Source organism: Lagopus leucura, unplaced genomic scaffold, assembly GCF_019238085.1.
Source record: "Lagopus leucura isolate 7727_CA_CO unplaced genomic scaffold, USGS_WTPT01 Super-Scaffold_100019, whole genome shotgun sequence".
Taxonomy (NCBI): domain Eukaryota; kingdom Metazoa; phylum Chordata; class Aves; order Galliformes; family Phasianidae; genus Lagopus; species Lagopus leucura.
Genome location: NW_024962273.1, coordinates 9012286 through 9031723, shown reverse-complemented (window position 1 = coordinate 9031723; position 19438 = coordinate 9012286). Strand labels below are relative to the sequence as shown.

The following is a 19438-nucleotide window of genomic DNA, read 5'->3' as shown; positions in this document are numbered from 1 at the left end:
CAACCTCAGGCAAGTTGAAGCAGGCATATCAGGAATACTGCTGTTACTAGTAGTCTGTAGTTGCTGAAACAACTCACCTTTGTCATGCTCAAGTGGGTGAGGCTCCTGTTTCTCTTGGAAAGCAGACCACGATGGGCTGAGATAGGCTCATGATTGCCCCGCTGAGGCCCAACACAGTGCAAGAGGAGTCAAAACATGTCCGAAGAGCAGCCTTTTAGTGCTTTGTGTCTTCCATCGCTGGTTATTGCTGTAACTCCCAACAATATATCTCTGCTTTAATGGAGATAAGTGCTTCAGGAAACGGACACAAAAGCTGCTTAAAAATTTTATTTCGTTATTTTTTTGCTTAAGGTCTTGTGTGGTTGTTGTTTGTTTTTTTATTCTCATCAGGAGCTTTTTTGGATGTGTCCACCGTCCACTGTCGTTCTCCAGCAAATGAGTAACTCAGTATGGCAGTAAAGCAGTGCATGGCTCCATTTTCTGGAGCCCATATGTTAAACTGGTTTGTGAGGGGTTGCATTCTGCAACTCCTCTGGTGGTTCTGCTGGCAGGTCAGAGGGTCCTGCCTGCAGGTCTTTGCAGAAGGCCACATGTGTCTACATAATTTCTGGGGACAACTCTAAGTTCATAGAATCATAGAATCAGTAAGGTTGGAAAAGACCTCTAAGATCACCAAGTCCAACCATCAACCAATCCCCACCATGCCCACTAACCATGTCCCTCAGTGCCACATCTCCATGGTTCTTGAACATCTCCAGATGTTTCAAGTTCTCTTGAAACAGCCAGAGTTGCATGAAAGTAAGTGTATGTGCCTTATTCTGTAGTCTGCTCTACCACTATCTGCCTGGTGCTGTTTGTTCATTGAGCTTTTTAAGATACTTTGGCGGATAAGACTCCAAGCAGATTGTCTTTATGTCTTAGGCTCTCCCTCCTTTGCAGAAAGAAAAAGAATGAATTGTAAATTAGGATGGAGACTTACGTTGCTGTCAGTGGGGGGAACTTATGATGTTCAGGAGAGGTGGGTTCTGTGTAGTGTACATGTGAGGTTCTTCTCATGTTGGAGCACCTGACAGAGCAGATGGGTCTGCAGGGCTTCCCAGTAGAGTTGGTTGGCCAAGATACTCGGTCATGCAACTCTACTAAGTTGTCATAAACCATTCCCATGCTGTTGTCTACAGAAGCATAAGGAGTGACGTATCCTAACATTTGCTGAACATATGCCTGCACTTCAGTTTAACATGGAATTTGTGCTGGGTTGTCCATATTTCCTTTTAATTTGTTTCTTTTAGCTAGTTGAGAATGTTCTTTTTAGCTAGTTGAGAATGTTCTTTTTTTACCTACCACTGTGCTGCATTGAGGAGCCAAAAACCTCTCCCTGGAGTTGTGCTCCCTTACGCCAGGAGGGAATATGATTCCATTTATTTATTTATTTTTAATTTATTTGATCTGTTTTAATACCCAATAAAGTTGTTGTTTTTTCCAACTGGCACAAGGAGGCCCTGACTATTTTTAAAGAACGTGGTTCATTTGATTTAATCTAATGAATGTTTAGTGCTGTTGAAAATAGCTGGAGCCAGAGCCAAGAATAATGTACTGAAATGTGCTAGTTGAGCAAGGACTGCTTCACTCTGCCAATCTGCCTTCCTTCCAGTTGTTCACATTTACCTGGTTTTGTGAATAGCATTTGCAGACAGAACATATTGATCAAGGTTAATATTAATACCAAATCTAAAAGCTGGTAACGTCAGAGCCATACTCTGACACACTTATTTGAATAAACATCAAACCATAAAAACTGTTCTCGATGCTCACTGTAGGATGCATAACCTCGGTTTCAGACCACTTTAAGGCAACTACGAATTGCCAGTATCTTTTTATTGCATGCAGAGAAAATGAAGACACACTTTTCCCCCAGATCATTCAGAAATTTGGTGGGAGAATCAGTAATGAAAGGAGTCACCCAGTGTCTCCTTAAAGAAGGTACATTTCATGCATGTTCTTGCACTTCTGAGTAAGTCTCAGCAGGTTACATCACATATTTAAATAACGTATTTAAAACTCTGTGTATCCCTTTCCCTTTTGCCATCTGTGACTTGAATTCATGTGGGATAGTTGTTTCCCTGTTTTTTTCAAAAGAAATGAGTAAATAATACTTAAACTTCATTGGATTAGAAAAATACATCAGCCATAATGCATCCTGCTCCCTAATAGTGATGCCCACTGGGATTGATCTTCTGCAGTGATCACTTTACACCTCCAAGCACAGTGTGGGACTGACTTGAATAAGCAACAGACAGATGCTCCCAATAACCATTACATTATTAATCTCTCTGTATGATGGGGGGAAAGAAGCAGCACCTGTCACTATGGCAGAAATGTCACTGCTGTTCTGCATTACAGACCTCAAGGGCGATCCAGGCCAGTGTATTTCCCCACATTTCTATTGACCCAGATGGAACCATTACACCATTAGTTATTTTATGCTGTGTTTCCCTCAAATACATCTTTCAGTTTATAACTGAGGGAAATTAAGCCCCCGATAAGGTGTGAGAGAGCACAGTGTACAGATGAACACATTCTGTCTTTCACCCCAAAATTTCCACGGGAGGACTCGGTAAAAGTATTAGGAGAGCTTACATTGCAAAAGTCACTTCTGTGGACTCTCTGAGATTTCATCCAGAAGCGTCCCAATCCTGGGGAATTTCTGAAGCCGTATTCAGGAGCAGAAAGATCTCACTGCCTCATCATCTCAACTTCCCTTCCATCCTCTGTGCTGCACAGATGCAGTGCTGATGGCCTCAGCTCCATGTGGGGCAAGTCAGGACCCGAACATCTTCACAGTCACTCCAATGCAGATAACAGCAGCTGTATTAGAAATGTGGTGCCAGGAGGTGTTTCCCCAAAGAATTCCTGAGACTCAGGCTTAGTTTAGAGTGAGAGTGGGAAAGTTTTACTTGACTTGGGGACACAGAAGCCATTCAGCCAGATATTATTGCATCCTGTCCAAAAATAACATTGAAATTACAATGTGAACATAGGAAGTGAGGTTAAGGACCCTTCCTAGTTGCAGGCAAGAGCCTCCTCACTCATCATTTAGGCCAAGTGAACTGTGCAGCATTATTTTTCCCCATGTAATCTGCTGCTTCTCAAACACCAAGCTCCAGGCTCAGCACAGGTCCCACTCACATTGATGGCAGATGTCATAGAATCATAGAATTGCTCACGTTAGGAAGGACCATCAAGATCATCAAGTCCAACTTCAACCTAACCATACAACCTTAACTCTAACAATCCACCACTAAATCATGTCCCTCAGCCATGTCATCCTCAGCCAAGGCTGCAGCTGAGCTGTGGGCACAGCAGCACGTCTCTTCTGCTTTATAGGAGCTACTCAATATGATGTGATTATTAAAACTATCTTTTAGTTATCTCTTTTTTTTTTTTTTTTTCATTTATAGCATACATTCATCAGTAAATACACATATGGATATATATTTTGAAAAGAGAAGCTTTTCAGATATAGCCTTCACAGTATTGCTAGTGTTGGGAAAGAAAAAAGAGAGCCTGCTTTTCCCCAAAATAATGAATTCAATTCTGTTGTAATTAAGCAAACCACTTTTTTCAGAGCTGAAATTACATTTTAATTAGGTTTTAGAATTTGGCTGCAATTACAGGACTACAAACTTGGTTGTCAAACTTCACCCATACGTACTCTTTCACTGAACCTTCACCTCTAAGCTTTGTTTTATTGCTGTGTGCTGTCAGTATCATGTGCACCATATCTTTAAGATGTGCTCTTTTTGGCCTGATGGCTCAAATGTTCCTTGAGTGAAGTCAGAAACTTCTGTCTTCCCAAGCAATGCCGGGATTTGGTTAGGGCTTACCACTAGATGTCCCTGTGAACCCCTCAAACCTCCCACATCTGCAGAGTTTCGTGGGAGCCAGCTCGGGTTGGTGAAATCTCAATGCTGATGCGGGATGCTGAGCCCTTGTGGGATGCTTCACCCACATGAGATGTTGTGTCCTGGCAGCAGTCAGCTCTGCCAAATGTCTTGAGACAGAAATGCTATTTTTAGGGTGTCTCTAGTTTCTTAAACAAGGAATCTAAAAGGTTTTCCTTGGAAGACTTCTAAAGGCAGCCAGGATCAGGGTTCTGCTGTACTTAGTGTTGTGAAGAGCCTCCATGACGGACAGATCCTGCCTTGTAGACCAGATCTCCATGCAGGAAGACACTGGGCAAGACCAGGAGCACACTGAGATGCCACTAAAGAGCACATTACCCCTTTATTTTGTTTGCTCAAAGCAGGCTGAGTCAAGGTGGGAGGCAGCAGCTCAGAGGGCAGGCTGTGGTGTGAAAGGCAGAATATAAAAAAGAGAGACATGGTATGAAGCAGAAGGTGGAGAAATGAAGGTCTTTAGGAAAAGGAGAGGTGCAGAAAGGCAAAGGGGCCCTTGTAGGTTCCCCATCCACATCTTCCTTCTCCACTTGCTGCTGTGGCCACTGTTTCCCATGAGATATTATCTGACTGCTGCAGGCACCAGAGCACGTGTATCTCCCAGATAGGCAAAGTCCCAAGTCAAAGAAAGACACAACACACAGCAAACGTAGGCAGAGTGAAGGTTCACTTCATTCTCACATGCTGATCAGCAGCCTGGTGCTCAAGGGCAAGGAAACAGTGCATGCTCCAGCCTGGTTCTGAGGTTACCAGTGGTTCCAATGGGGCTGCAGTCAAAGAACAATTCCCACATGTATGCCTGGGAGCGTATTGGTTTTGCTCATTTTTCAGTACAAATGTGTAAAATGCATGATGCTGCCACTTAGGCATCCTGCCCAAGCTGCCCACCGGTTGCCTCCAGCAAGGTTCACTTTTGACACCTCCAGTTTTCTGTGTTTTAGGTGGGAAACCTTAACGTGACAGGCTGGCACTTTCTGAATGGAAAGCTCTGTCAGGTTGGTCCGTGTCTCAGATTCTCATCCTGAGCAGAAGGGCTGCGGTGCTTCAGGCAGACCTCCTGCAGAAAGTTGATGGGAGAGCTGTTGGGCACGCAGCCTGGTTTAATGCTTCCAGCCAGCTGTAAAAGGCTTTCGCCGTCTGATGCTTAAGCTGAAGGAATGGCGGGGAGGAAAAAAGATAGTTGTTCACTTGGGGAAAAAAAATATATAGCAAAATAAGTTTAGCCTTTTAAAACCACGGTAACCTATCAGAGCTGCAGCAAACTTCCTGCGGGGCAGCTCCTCTCTCCATCCCCGCAGTTCGGACGCGGCCGAACCCCTCCCTCCCGCGGCCCCCCTGGCTGCCGGCGCTCCGCCCGCCGCCGCTCCATTGCATAAGGGCAGGGCTGGGGCGGCTTCGCTCCGCCCCCGGAGGTGCGCGCCGGGCTCCGCGGGGACAGCGGTGGCTCCGCGGGCGGCTCGGCCGCTTAGCGTTGTTCTCTTTACAGTATTTTTTGGCTTTGAGGCTATTTTTTTTTTTTTTTTTTTTTTTCTCCAAGCGGGCCGGTGGCTCCTTGCCATGAGCAGCCCGAAGGCAGCATGAAAGCGGGCAGGCGCGGCTATCCAGCCCGCTCCGGTGTAGGATGGCTCTTGGCGAAGTGTTGCTGCTGCTCCTGCAAAGGTCGGTGGGGTCGGGGGACGAGTTGGGGAAGAGCGGTTGTTCTCGGGATCGGGGCAGGGAGCTCATTGGGAACCCCGGGCAGTCGCTCCTCCAAGGGAGAGAGTGAAGGAAAAGGGTGGAGGAGCAGCCGGGACCCCCAGTGCCGGGGCAGCCGGACCCCCCCGGGGCAGTCGGAGCCCCCTCAGCGCGCAGCGGGGCTGGGGCATCTCGAGGGAGAAGGCTAAAGTTGACGGGATCTGTGTTATCGTGGCTGGTAGGAAACACCCAGGGACTGTAAGGTCATCGGGGCAGGCAGAAATATTTGCTTAAATGAGATTTCTTCTCCCTGTTTCCCCTCCCTTCCCCGGTCTTTCTTGGGCTCGGGTAGGGCAGCGTGTTTCGGGGACATCTGTTTCTCACAGTCTACAAATCTGTGAATGATGATTTTGGAAGGGCTGGGAACGCTGGGCTGAGGGCTTCTTGTGGAGATGTGGGAACAACACGGTGGTGAGAGTGCCTTGTGAAAATGGAAGGGAGACTGATTTTTGCTAGGAATTCAGGCTGAGATCAGCTGGGTGAAGGCTTCCCAGCCCACAGCCTTCACACTGATGTGGCTCTGGAATTTACTCTGCGTAGTGCAAGTTTTTTAACGGGAGATCGGTGTGGTATCTCTTAGCTTCAGTGTCCCCAGCAGCACTTGCAGCTTTTGTTTGAGGTTGTTGCTTCTCTTAAAGACTAAAGCTATTAAATCCAGGCTTTTCTTCATGATGGAATCCCCGGGTAAAGATGGGGTTGCTAATTTCACAATGCACACGTTTGCACTGCTAGCCCAGTTATTGACCCAAAGCTAGTCAGAGCAGAGCTGAAAAACGGGTTTGTGAGATGTTGATCTCTGTAAGCCTGAGGAGAACATCCTGCGTCATGCCAACCAAGCAACATCTGTAAGAAGAGGCACATAACCTGGTAGTCTCTGCGGAGCTGCTACCAGAAAGCTATAGAGCTAAACCACCACGAAAGCCAGGCCTCTAGGTGGAGGGGGAAGGGAAACAGCTGGCTCTTCTCTCTCCTTTAGAAATGTTAACTGTGTTTGCAGTTCTGGATTAAGGATCAGTAACAAAAAGGGTTTTGTGGCACTGGTCTCTTTCTTTCTTTTGTGACCTTGGTAGTCAAATTGGAATGGGCAGAAAGTGTAAGAAGCTACCTGTTACACTGTCATAGAAAACCAAAGGCAGTACCAAACTCTGTACTTGAGGAGGGATTTGGGTGTCCCGGACAATAACATCAGTGTTCTTGTTGGCAGCTTCTGCCATTCAATGGAGGTGCTCTGAAGTGGCAGCCTGGCCTTTGAAGCTTTGTGTATCTGGCGTTGTCAGTGTTTATCTTTGCTTTGGGGGGACATGTCTTCTCTAGGACTTCTCACTGATCTCAGCCTTGTAGTAGAGAGCTCACTTCTGGCTGTGTTAAGATTGGATATACGAAACACCGTGGAGTAATTCTCCCTGCTGTGCCCCATCAATGACTTTCCCTTTGCCTCTCCTTTCTCCTGTGAGAGATGCCTAATGTATCTTGATCTTTGCACCAGCCAAGTAGGTTTTGTTGAGCAGCTGAGCCTATGGCTTGCTCTTAAACAGAGGTTGGTGCTTTTTGTGCTGTTGAGTTTGGAAGTGATGTGGGATGCTTCATCTCCTAAATAGCAACAACAGTGCTAAACTAAAAAAAAACCCAAAACACCCAACAACCAACAAAACAGTGGTCCTGAGTGTATTGTGTAACTGGTCATTTCTCTGAAGGATTTTGACAGACAAACTATCACATAAATCACCTCCTGTCTTTTGCAGCAGCAGTGACCTTGTTCCTGCTTTTGTGCCTGTTTCTCTTGGTGAGTTTCTGATTGTGTCAGCTTTGCTTGTGTACAGAGCTGTTGGGATCCATACAGGGAAAGTGAATGACACTTAGTACCAGTTTTCCTCTGACCCAGATAGTCCCCTACATGAACTAAATAAGGACTACTTGTCTGTCCTGCAGTATGGAGAAGTACGAATCCTAATATAGGAGTGCTTCGGAGCAAGAGTCTGTCACTTGTTCTCAGCCATAAAAAGGGGGAGCTAAGCGCAGTAGCCTTGCACAGCCTCCAGGCCAATGGCCTCAATCAGCCAAGAGCAGCCAAGCAAGGCCTCTTGCAGTATTTCTTAAATTACACAAACCCAAAGTAATGACCTGGTGTGATGGGACGCCCCTTAGCATTGCAGAACGGGCTTTGAAAGCAGATTGATGAGAGGGTTCATGTTCTGATGGTGTTCTGATAACTAGAGACAGTCATTGAGTTTTCCTCTCAAATCAGCCCAGGATCTACAATTTAAAATAATTTTATGTTTCTTTTAACACTATCTCCTCAGTTACCTGCGTGATTCTGGTCTGAGGCTGTGTTGAAACAGTTATGATGTGGAAACACGGGGAAAGAGGAGGGATTTTGCTTTGGGAAGTGTCTGTTGTGGACATGCAGTGCTCAGCTGCATGCTCCGACTGTCACAAGGTCAGAGCTTGGTTACCTTTAACCATGGAGCTGAGGGCAGAGTTCAGTGCCGTTGCCCCACACTCCCATCAGCACATGGCTCTGTGGCATGGCCGTGCAGGACTGGCACCGGGTGGAGTTTGGCTCTTCCTTCTGCATTCTTTGTATTACTGCCCTGTTTCTTTGCTTTCTTTCTCCCTTCTTGGTTTCTTACTATCCCTCTTATAATACACAGCAAAGGGAGCCGCGCCAGCCGCCTGGATCTCTGCTTGCTGGTCAGAAACAGAGCCTTAACTGGAAGTTGGGCAAACTGGCATAATTTCAAGGGCTGTCAGCAGCATCTTAATGAAAGTTATTTCTTCATTAGGTAGAAAGTGAGATCTGATGATGCTTTTTATAGAAGGTGCTGACATTGTGTTAGAGCAAGCTGCAAGCTTTGCTAAGGAAACTGGTACCTTAGTGCTGCATGGTAGCAAGGGAGAGATCTGCAGTAGTATGTCCAAGCCTGTAACATTTCCTAATTTGAACATATTTTATTTAGTGTTTCAGCCTGAGCCATGGTTACACTGCATAAAGTGCAGTAGAATGCACGGCCAAAGCAGTTCTGTCAAAAATGAGGCAGAGGAGAAAACAATAGTAAAGCTAAGGGTGTCAACCAAAGCTTGCTTTGTTTCCTGGTCCTTCCTGAATGAGAAATATGAGGAAACTGTTACCTTCTCCAAATACACTCTGTGGGTTAAGCCGCTGTATTGCTCATTAGCTGCATCTCAGTAAAGTCAGGAGGATCAAGTGTACCGGCTCTTTGTGGGCGCCGGCCTTGGGCTCGGCTCCTTCTCCTGGCAAGCTCACAAGAAAATGGCTTTGTGAGGTTTGGGAGAGCTGTTGCTCTCTCCTTCCAGCTCTATTAAGAGAAAGCCAGTGAGCCCATGGCAGGAACAGCTCTTCCAAGCCTCACGTTCTCCCACCTCTGCAGGCAGAGTCAGGAGCTGGAGTGGGTTGTGGCAGAAAGAGGTGATAGAGCTGATGGAAGCACTGTTCCTCTGGGCAAGCAGGATGAGCACAGCAAGGTGAATGCTGCTGGAAAAAAAAGAAGAAAACTCCAGAACTAGTGTGGAATTGTGCTTTCCACTGCCTACCTTGCACCCTGCTACAGTCCTGAGCTAAGCATGTGTAAAGTGCCCAGCAGTCCCTATGCTGATCTGCTGGAGTAAATGAAGACCCATGGGTCTGAACCTGTGTGTGTCTTCCCCTTGAATGTGGCAATGAGACCTATGAGGATTTGGGCAAAAGCCTTGAGGCCAATAAACTGTCTCTGAATGCGAGCAATGGAACAGGAAGCGTGGCTGGCTGCTACAGTGTTCAATCCAGTGCTGGGGAGCAGTAACCCCTTTTTAGGATGATTTAGCTGTAAGTGTTGTTAAATCTGTTCATAAGAGGTGTTTTAAGGTCGGGACATTGCTCATGGGTTTCCTCAGGTCTATTTTCTGTGGCTCTGTACTACCATGACACATGAAGCATCAAAGAGCAGGGGAGGTTTGGGATTTTCACAGGGCTGGTTGTGCACAGGGCTCCTCTGCTCACTGCCAGCCACTTTCTGTAAGCGTGGTGTGCCCCACATCAGTGCCAGCATTCAGGATGCTTTACCAAGTGTCAATCAGTTCCCAAGATCCAAGCAATCCAAGTGTTAGTTGTTATTTGTCTTCTTTGCAAATTCCACATGCTTGATGAGTCCAGCCCTGTGGACATGGGGTAGACCCTCATTGTCTGGCTTTGTCTCTCCGTTTTCAGGCTGGTCACGCAGCCTTATCTTTTGAGATGTGGTTATATGCAGGATGTAACAGAGTCGTACAGAAACTTTGAGATCTTAACTCGTGTAAGTAAAGTAGCAAGATCAGCTTTCAGTTATAGCTCTGGGGCTGGGTACGTGGGGGGATACTTATTGTTGAGATTGCTGCATTGTTTTAAACGTTGATAAATTCGTCCAGCCTTAAGGAAACATGGGGTTTGCTTTTATTTCGGCAGAGCTCCTAAACTTTCCATTCATGCCAAGAAACATACAGAGCTTTATTCATCTTGTCAAAAGCCTGGAGAAGGGAGACTGTATTCCAAAAGAAAACAAGAGCAGATAATTGTGAAAAATATAGCTTGGGTAACTCCCTGCTTAATTCAGAGAACATGGGGTGACTTAACATGCTGCGTTTCTATAAAGTAAGAGCCAGATAGATGTATTGTTTAGGAATTCAGTGCGCAGATGCTGAGGTGAAATAGAAGGGCAGTAATTTCACATGACCCCAGAAGGATTTTGGTGTGGTTTTTTTTTGTTTTTTTTTCTTTCCAAACTGCTATGTTTCAGCACACACCTTGTTAAAACTTTTGTATGTGTTAAGAAAACTAATTTATCATGTTGAAGTTAGAAAACTCAAAACATTTGAGTCTAAAAATATCACTGATACCATACTATTCAAACACAGCAGAGCCCTGCTGCATTTCAGTGTACTTCTCATCTGTTAACAGGCTGTGTGAAAGATGTTTTGGTCTTTGGCAATTGTTCTGGTTTCTTCTCAAAAGAGAAGAACCTGTTGAGTAGTTAGTGAGTACAGTGGGATTCTTCAGGAGTGGTTTTTGGTTGGGTGAAGAGCTCCAGCTCTCCACTGGTTGAGCCACTGCTTATCAGTTGCTATTGCAGAATGGTTCAGTTGCAAATATTGCATCACACAATGCAGTATGGTGTAAAAATACTTCTAAAATAGCTACAGGAGTACATCAGGCTGCTTTCTGGAAAAAGACTGTGAGTAGGATCTGAGAACTTCTAAATAATTATTAGAAAATACTTAAGGTGACATGCCCAAAAATGTCTCCCTTGGCCAGTGTTCTTTGCCGTGGTGGAACCACAAACCAAAATTCGACCTGTTTGCTTTTAGTTCACATTTGATGTGGCTGATTATCCTGAAAGACAACTGGTCCTTGGGATGAAAGGCAGTTAGTGCATCCCATCTCCTTTCGGATGCTGTTGCCCTGGCTGTTCCTGTTGGACTGAGAATGTGGAAGCTGCACACGTCACCTGGGCACCTTGCAGATAGGATGAAATATGAAAATGTCACTGATGGAGTCCTAATGACACGAGAAATGGAACCTGAAAACTGGATTACAGCTCCTAATAGTAGAACAGCTTCTCTTTGATGGGGAGAGAGCCATTAAATATGCTTCAGTTTGCATGTATGTCATTGGCTTTTTCTCTAATGCGATGTGCATAATATCGCATTGCAGAAAGTCCTGTGCAGCTCTGGTTTCTCACTCCCTTACCTTCCAGCAGTTCCCAGTTCCTACAGATGCTCTTCCACTGTATGGGAACTCTGATACCTTGATACTTTTGGAAAATAGCAAATACATCTCCCATTTTGCATGTTGTCCCATAAGGACTTGGTAGTTACTAGTTGACTGCCCCTGTTGCACCCCAGTGCACTTGATGGCTCACTGTGCTGCAGGCAGCATTGGCCTTGGTGCAGCTCGACACCTCCGAGGTCTTGGAGCCATACAGCATTATATTCCAGGCTGCATTAAGGGCTGAAGCCTGGGAGCCAGGTCTGCAGATGAGCCTGGTACAGAGCCCAACATATGTCCCTTTGCACTGGGTTCTGCTGCAGCCTCTGCCCACACTGAGCACCCTGCAGACTGTGGCCCTGGCTCCAAGGCAGACTATGGGAGGGGTTGCACAACCCCATATAATTAAACCACATGCTGAATAAATACACTTTCGAGAACTCTTTTGAAGACGTGTTGCCTAATTAATCCTGCAGGGGGTATAATATGTATATTTTTGAAATCCAGTTTTAGCATCGTGCAATTAGCTTTTATGGCCTAAGGATTCTGATTTAAGACATTCTTTCATTACTAATGGTAATCTGTTTTAATTAGAAATGCAAATGTCTTTTAGATCCAAATGTATCTGAGTGGTACAGTGTAAAAAGATGATTCACAGCTAATACCATTTAAGTGCCTCCAGACTGCTATTCATTATACTTTGAACCCTGAGGACCAACATGATGCTCAAACATTGCTCTCAGTTGTAGTATGTGAAGGCTGAATAGATTTCTTTAGGAAACAGAATAAGTATTAATCAACAGGGATCCTTAGGAGGGCAGCAGAAGGAAAATCATAGCTGTAGGCAGGAAGGAGGCAAGTACTGCGAGTGTTCCAGCAGTGACTTCAATTCTGTGACAGCAGAGCACAGCCCTGCCAGGTGCTGAGCAGACAGCAGCATCTTCCCTGTCTGTGTCTCAGTGTCACTGAGCTCACTCAGACTGAACATCCCAGGCTGCGTGGGGAGGGCTGGAGCTGCTGGCAGCAGTGCTGTAACATCTGAACTGGCAGTGTGTCTCTGAGTAGGGACTTGAGCACAGCAAGCTGCAGGCAGACACCTGAAGACTAATGTTTCCTGAATGTTCACTGTGCTCACTTGTCCTGGAGATAAAGACCTATCAGGTGGGAGGATGCCTGTGGTGGGGCAATGTGCATTGCATTCAATGATTACCCCACTCGACAAAGTGTTTTCAGAGTCAGCCTCTGCTGCTCAACCAGCCTACTCTCACTGTTGTGTTCAAATAAAAGTATTTCTTTTTCCTAGTTGTTTTGAAGGATGTGGCTGTTCTGAAGGAAGTCACTGCTCAGCAACAGTGATGTAGCTTTGAAGAAAGGGTTTGTAATGGTAATCTCTCTTGCTTGATAGAACAGTTTTGCAGCTACTTGTGATTACACACTAATGCAATGGGAAGCCAAATGATGCTATTGCAGTGCAGCTCTCTGCTGAGCTGGACTTAAGGTTTTTTTTCCCATGCAGAGCTTATTGGTAAGGAACAATGATGCAAGTGCTGGGAAACCATAGGATGTTCCTTTTGGCCCTCCGGAAACCTGAATTACAGAGTTCCTCAGGAGCAGCTGTACTGGGGATGCTGGTAGCTGGGTCAAGGCACAGCCTTGGAGGGCTCAGAAGAGTGCTGCAGAGCCCTCCTGCCCTGAGCAGCAGATGTCTCTGAGAGCTTGATTTCCCATCCCATATCTCCTACAGATGAAGCGTAGCAGTGATTTCAGCACTGGTAGATGATAAATGCACTGACTGGTGCTGTGGGGAAGGTTCCTTCCAGTCCTGCTCCCTGCCCTGCAGGCAACCGGGTCGCAGATCGCATGGGCTGTTATGTGGGGCAGCAAGCGATGTTCTCCATTCCTGCTTAAGCTGAGTGATCCAAAGCTTCCCAAAGTCTGACAGTCTTGAGTGTGCACTTAAAAGTCTCCGAGCTGCTTAGCAGTTTTCCTGTGCTGTGTTCAAAGAGCCAAGCATCGCAAGCACCAGCAATTCTTATCTGTGTGTTTTATTTCCCAACTGCTGTTTGCATTTACTTCATTCATTACTTTTCTCAATCCATCCCAACCAGTACCTTTGCTGTGAGCTTGTTTTTCCCGCTGGTATTTCTGGAGGAAAAGGGTGTGCAGGAAGCTGCTTTGGGCAGCAGCCGTGGAGGCTGAGGCTGCCGTGTGTCTGTTGTCCAGCACCCCAACCTCATTGTTCTTGGTGGTTTCGTGGTGTCCGCTCTTGCCTGCACCACTCGTGACTTATCCTTGTTCCATTCTTTTCTTTTCAGGGGCTGTCAGAGCCTGAATAATTTAAGAGGGAACAAATGAGAGACGTTCATGGAGGACTCTGTTCTTACCTAGGCACAATTTGACAAGCATGTAGATTGCCTTGGGTTTCCACTGCACCTACCACAACTTTACTAAGAGAAAAGCCCCCTTTCCTAGACATCTGTATCATTCTTGCTTAGTAAAGTTGTTCAAGATCAGCGCCTTTGGAATTGGTTGGTAAATGGACAAAGACTTTCTCTTTGCCCGGAGCTCCTGACAGCCTCCAAGTACCAAAGAGAACTCCACACCACTAGAAAGCAAGAGACAGCTGCTGAATGTTGGAAGCTACTGCATTTGGCAAAAGAAGCTGACGCTAAGATGCACACTGTTGTGTTTGTTTTTTTTCTGCTCGTTTTCTGTGCTTTCTGAGCCCTATGTGTGCCTGGAAAGTTTAATGACCAATTCCTTCTTTCTCAACATGCAGTTTTACTTCCTACTCCCAAAAGCTTCGGGTTCTGTTCTTGCTTTTTGTTTTCCAATTCCAATTTATTTTGTCACAGATGCTGTTCAGTTGTTTCCATTAGGAATTGTTTGGGAACATAGCTATGGTTTCCTTTGAGGTAGGGAGATACAAATAAGACATGCAGATGTCCTCCTCTCTCCCACAAAGTTCAGCAGTGGTTCAGCTTGCATAGAGGCTGCTGGCTTCGAGCGTAAAGCAGAGCTATCCTTAGCAGTGACAGAGTCATTAAGGTTGGAAAAGACCTTTAAGATCATCTAGTCCAGTGATGTCATTCGACTGAGAAATGACTTCATTAAATGTGGAAACGTTCTTACAGTAGCTCAATTTGGAAGCTGCTGAATGAAGCTGACCCCTAACGCTTTACAGAAGAATAAGGCTTGTGTTGTATTAACAGCTGCTTGGAAACCACGTGCAGTAAATTTTGTTTTTGTGCCCACCACTAGGATAAAAGGCAGCGTTCACCATCTCTGGTACCCTTAGAACTCTCAGCAGAGCAACATTGCTTAGATCAAAGTTTAGAAGTCTGCTTCTGTGTGGGTGTCAAAGCATCTCACAGTTCCTTATGCTAAAAGTAACAGTGTACTTGCAAAGGCCAGCAAATGCTGTTCTTGTTCAGCTTTAATCATGACATTTTCCCTCTCATCATCCCACACAGGTCTCTTTAAAGGTTCAGGGTTAAAACTTTTTTTATTTTTATTTTTTTAAAAAGTGCATAAGTCTCCTGTCAAAATATATCAAGGAGGATTTTGCTTTGTGTTCGGAGTCCTGTTCATTTTGTTGCTAGTGACACTTACTCTGGAAACTTCAGGGTTTGAGATGATGTTATTTTTGTCACAGAACGAGGACAGTGTAAATACAGAATGTAAAGTAGAAGAACTTAGAAGTGCTTCAACAAGCTGTTTGACTAAATTGAAATAAATGTTGGTTTGTTCAAAAAAAAAAAAAAAAAAAAAAAAAAAGCATGCCCTTTCTGGATCTTGTTACTCTTGACTTTTTATTCCCTTTCTTTACTAAAGTGAGATGCGTGCCTCCATTCACTCACTCAGCTGTGAGGCATTGCCAGAAGACTGTTCCTATGTGTGTTCCCCACAGATGTGTTGCTGGGCTGGATCAGGATGAGCGCTGGGTTCAAGCCCCAGCCAAGAGAACGGGTGAATGAAATTGAACACGCAGACCTACTGTGTTTGTCCTCAAACTATTGTGTGGAGCAATGGCTCTTTTTCTGAGCTTTTCCACACTCCTTCATTCAGTAAAAATATATTCTAAAAGAGCTTTGCTATGCCTGGGAAGGTAATGAGAGTCCCTTGAAGGGCTCAAGGTTGGTCAGTAGTGCATCTATCTGTTGGTATTTGGGGACAGGAGCTGGCTAGGAGCATCTCCCCGATAGATGAGTGGATTCACTCTGTGTGTGATGTCCTCTTGTTATTCTTACCGTGAGCTCAGAGCGGCTTACATGAGGGGTCTTACGGAAAGGCCCATAAATGGAAAGAAACCTCCCATCATGGATGCTCGTCACAGCTGTCAGCTGTTATATGGATACGTATTTTGGGTTGGGACACCTGATGAGGAGGACCACAGGCATGTCTGCCAATTGAGTGCTGCCAGGTCAAGCTGCACACTTTCCTGAGAGCCTCTTCAGAGGTCAAGGACATGTCCTGCACTCATTTGCTGCAGCTCCTGGGTTAAAGGCTCACCCACAGGAAGCAAGATCCTGCCCTGTATCCATCTGAGAACCCCTTTTCCTCTTCTCCCTGTGTCTTCCCTAAAGCTGCCTCTGGCAATAGCTTTAAGCCCATATGAAACCATAACTGTGGCAGGAATGACTGCTGTGGCTGTTCTTCTTACCAGCACTCTTGGACAGCAAAGAAGTCATGTTTCCACGCGGAGAGCTCTAGCACTGTGCCTTACCCTTGTGCAGCTTCTCTCCCAGCGGCCCGGCTCCCTCATTCTGCACGCTCTCAGGGTTTCAGGAACTTCTCTTACAAGGTCTCTTGAGACCGTGCGCCTCTGTGCTGCTTCTCCAGGCTTTGGGCTTTCTCTCACCCTTTGAAACTTTCCCAGAACTGCGGTGACTTTTCTCTGACCTCCGGGAACCGGCGCTCTTGAGCCCTGACGCTCCGGCTGGCACAACCAAGACCTGGAGACTACTTTGGGATGTCAGCTTTCCCAGTACATGCTGGATGAAAGCCTCATCTGAGCAACACCAGCTAAAAATAAAAACTATTCAACTGGAGCTAATGGCGGCCTGCCATGAGTTATTGCTCATTAAAGGGAATTGTCAGATGCTTAACTTCAGCTAATCATTTCCTGCTGTGAGATCGGCCTGGTATGAAGCATACTCAAATGTGGGAAGGGGATTCACAATAACTAAATTTAGTCAAGGGTGTAATTTACTTGGGCTCCCTCTGTAGTTAATGAGAAGAAAGAGGCTCCTGCAGGGGGGCATCCTGCTCTGCATCGCCCTCGGGCAGGAGCAAGCACGGCTCCTTGATTGCTGGGAGAAACCAGCACCCCAGCTAGGTGAGTGCCTGCTGTCCTCTGCTTCATCTCCTGCCTGGAAGCAACAACTGGGAAGCTTTGTTACTGCGATCCTCCCAGGAACATCCTTTTTTCATCACAGCAAGACTACGGGGAATTCTGCAGAACATCATCTTTGTCAAACGGCTCTTCTTGCCCATTTCCAAGAAATATTAGCTATGGAATAAAGAAACAGTTGCGTTCTGAATGTTGTGTGATTAATTTATTTTTTCCAGTTAATTTTGGAAGTTAGTCTCGTTTGCATGTCTGGCAGTAATCCCAAAAGTCAAAATTTGAGTTCTCACATTACAGTGACTGGAAAGTTTGTCAAGTACGTCTGCTTTTAGCAATGTAGGTTTCTTTCTCTGTTGGACTAGAAACATTTGCATGAAATATTTAACTCCGTATCTCTCTTTAAATTTGGACTGAAGTTGTTTTATCCACATAAATGGAATTGTGAGAGTCCTGCCAGATTGATTTGTGCTTTTGGGCATTACTTCCAAAGTGAAGCTTCAAGTGATGTTCTGAGATACAAACAGAAGACTTTGCCGAAGCTTCCCAGTCTGCTCATTTCCAGGCGGTTATAAAGACAGGGAGAACATTTGAACTTGGAGTGAAATTTGCATTAAGATTTTGATAGCAGCATTTCAAGGTATCTTTGCCCTATGGGTGAAGCAGGGTCCTATGCTGCATCCCCTTGTTTCTTCCTTGCTGGCATCTCAGATGCAAGCAGGACAGGGCACAGGTGGGAGCCAAGGAGGACTTCAGGAGAGTTTTGCAATTTCATTGCACAAGTTAAATGCACTTCTAATCTGAAAGGCTTTCCATGCCAGTTGTCCTTTATCTGTGTCCAATGCAGGCACTGAAAATTTCCTCATGTTCACTTGGGACCTGGTACAGACACGGTGCCTGAGAAGGCAGTTTATCTGCTGACATTAAAACTTGTCAGGTTCATTATTTACATTTGTCATGAAGCAGTGTTTAGCATTTTCACTTGAGGAATAGCTGCAAAGTGACTTTGAATTATCCAGATATTGCAACCTCCCTATGTTTTAGCAAATCCATGCCAGATTTTACATGCAGAGTAGGCTCTAATGCTAAAACTGGGATCTGTCCTGTCATCTGCCTAAGCCACAAGGTTTTGTAACCCTGACTTGTGCCAATAAAAATGTTTCTCTGAGCATGTTTTGGACATTGAATACAAAAGCACAGAAGAGACCAAAGAAACTGCTTATTGCTCCTTCGGCCATCTTTGCTGAGTAGAGCTTTACCCCTTTAGTGCTGGAGAAAACAGGAGGTGGTAGAGCCCCAGGGAGCTCATGAAGCTTCGTGGGGCCTTGAGATGTGACCTGGAGCCTACAGCCTTTTGGATGCAAGAGCTGCTCTTGGACGGGGCCGGGGGGGGAGGGGGAGGGGTGAATTTTGGTGTCTTGGATGATCCTTGTTTGTTTAGTGCGTAATACTAACATAGGGGATGTACTTGTGCACAGGGGGAGTCTGGGTACCTCCCTCTTTCCAGGATTTTCTGCTTCAGAGATTCCTGTCCTTCAGGAAGATGTAGCTTGAGAAAGGACCGAGTCAGTCTTTCATCGACATCTGATTCAATTCTGTCTTTGTCATAAATGTTATTTTACAGCAATCACTGAATATGGGAAATGGGCTCTGCTGAGCAGAGCGGTGTTAATTTATGTGCTCATTGGTCAGATTGTCATTATTGGCTTTCATTCATGAGTGGAATTATTTTTGTGGAAAAAAAAAAAAAAAATTGATTTACATGCACATGCTAACAGAATTACCAAGGTCCCACTCTGGCTTGTCTTCTCTGGCTTCTGTGAAAAAATCCTTTTCTCTCAGGCTGTTTTTCAGGGGTGAGAATTGGAGCCGTGCCTACACCCTCTGGTCCCATGTAATGATTCACCTCTTCTTAGCTCAAGCAGGAGTGTGTCCTGGCATAGTTATGCATCTTCATAGCCCTGTTCTGTATTAACGTCTGGTTATCAAAGCATACTTCCCTCCTATCATAAATAGTCTACGGTTAGTATGGATCAAAAAGAGAAGCCTTTCCCACTTCATGTTACAGACTCGGGTTCTGCAGATGGATCCGATGCTGTGTTATCCTGGTCAGACCTCTGCTCCCCTGTGTGCTCTGGGGAACGGGGAGGTAAAAATAAAACGTCTTGGTGTTCAGTTCCAACAGCAATTCCTACTGGCTCAAGTGGGAATACAGCCATACCGCTAGAAGACATCTGTGAGGTTTTTGTTTTTCCTTTCACCCAGCATTGCACAGAGCTGGAACCTTCCATTTTCCAAGTAAAAGAGCTGTGCTTTTGTAGCCGTCTGTTCACTGCAGCAACAGCAAGCATTTCATGACTCTGGCGGTGTGGAAGCTCTGAATGTTAAAACTCTTTGCACTGGCTGTGTATCTGCCATAGTCATATTGCCAGAAGTTTCTTGGAGATTCGCTTAGGGGTGTTTTGGAAACTGTCATTTCTCCTCGCTGAATGACTGGGTTGGCCAGGAAGTCCATCTAGCCACACTCATCTGCTGACCTCCACGCACCCGTCCCGCTTCACCAGAGATCTTTTTTTAGACAGGCCTACAGTGACACGATGACCACGCAGTGCAGCTCGCTGCCAGCCCCGCAGTGCCTGCAGAGCTGCTGCGGTGTGCCTTCAG

The 19438-nt window shown here is 45.7% G+C and overlaps 1 protein-coding gene across 9 annotated transcripts in view; it reads left to right on the top strand.

The window, feature by feature from the left end:
• The window catches only part of KALRN (kalirin RhoGEF kinase), a 450273-nt gene that overhangs the window by 380363 nt on the left and 50472 nt on the right, over nt 1–19438 (top strand). The window contains exon 1 of one of the 9 annotated variants that reach the window (XM_042877580.1): nt 5370–5615. The exons of the other annotated variants lie outside the window; for them this stretch is intronic. Within the exon in view, the coding sequence (XP_042733514.1) occupies nt 5534–5615 (82 nt within the window). The 5' untranslated portion in view covers nt 5370–5533. Of the gene's footprint in view, nt 1–5369; nt 5616–19438 lie in introns of those variants that run through there. 9 annotated transcript variants of the gene reach the window in all.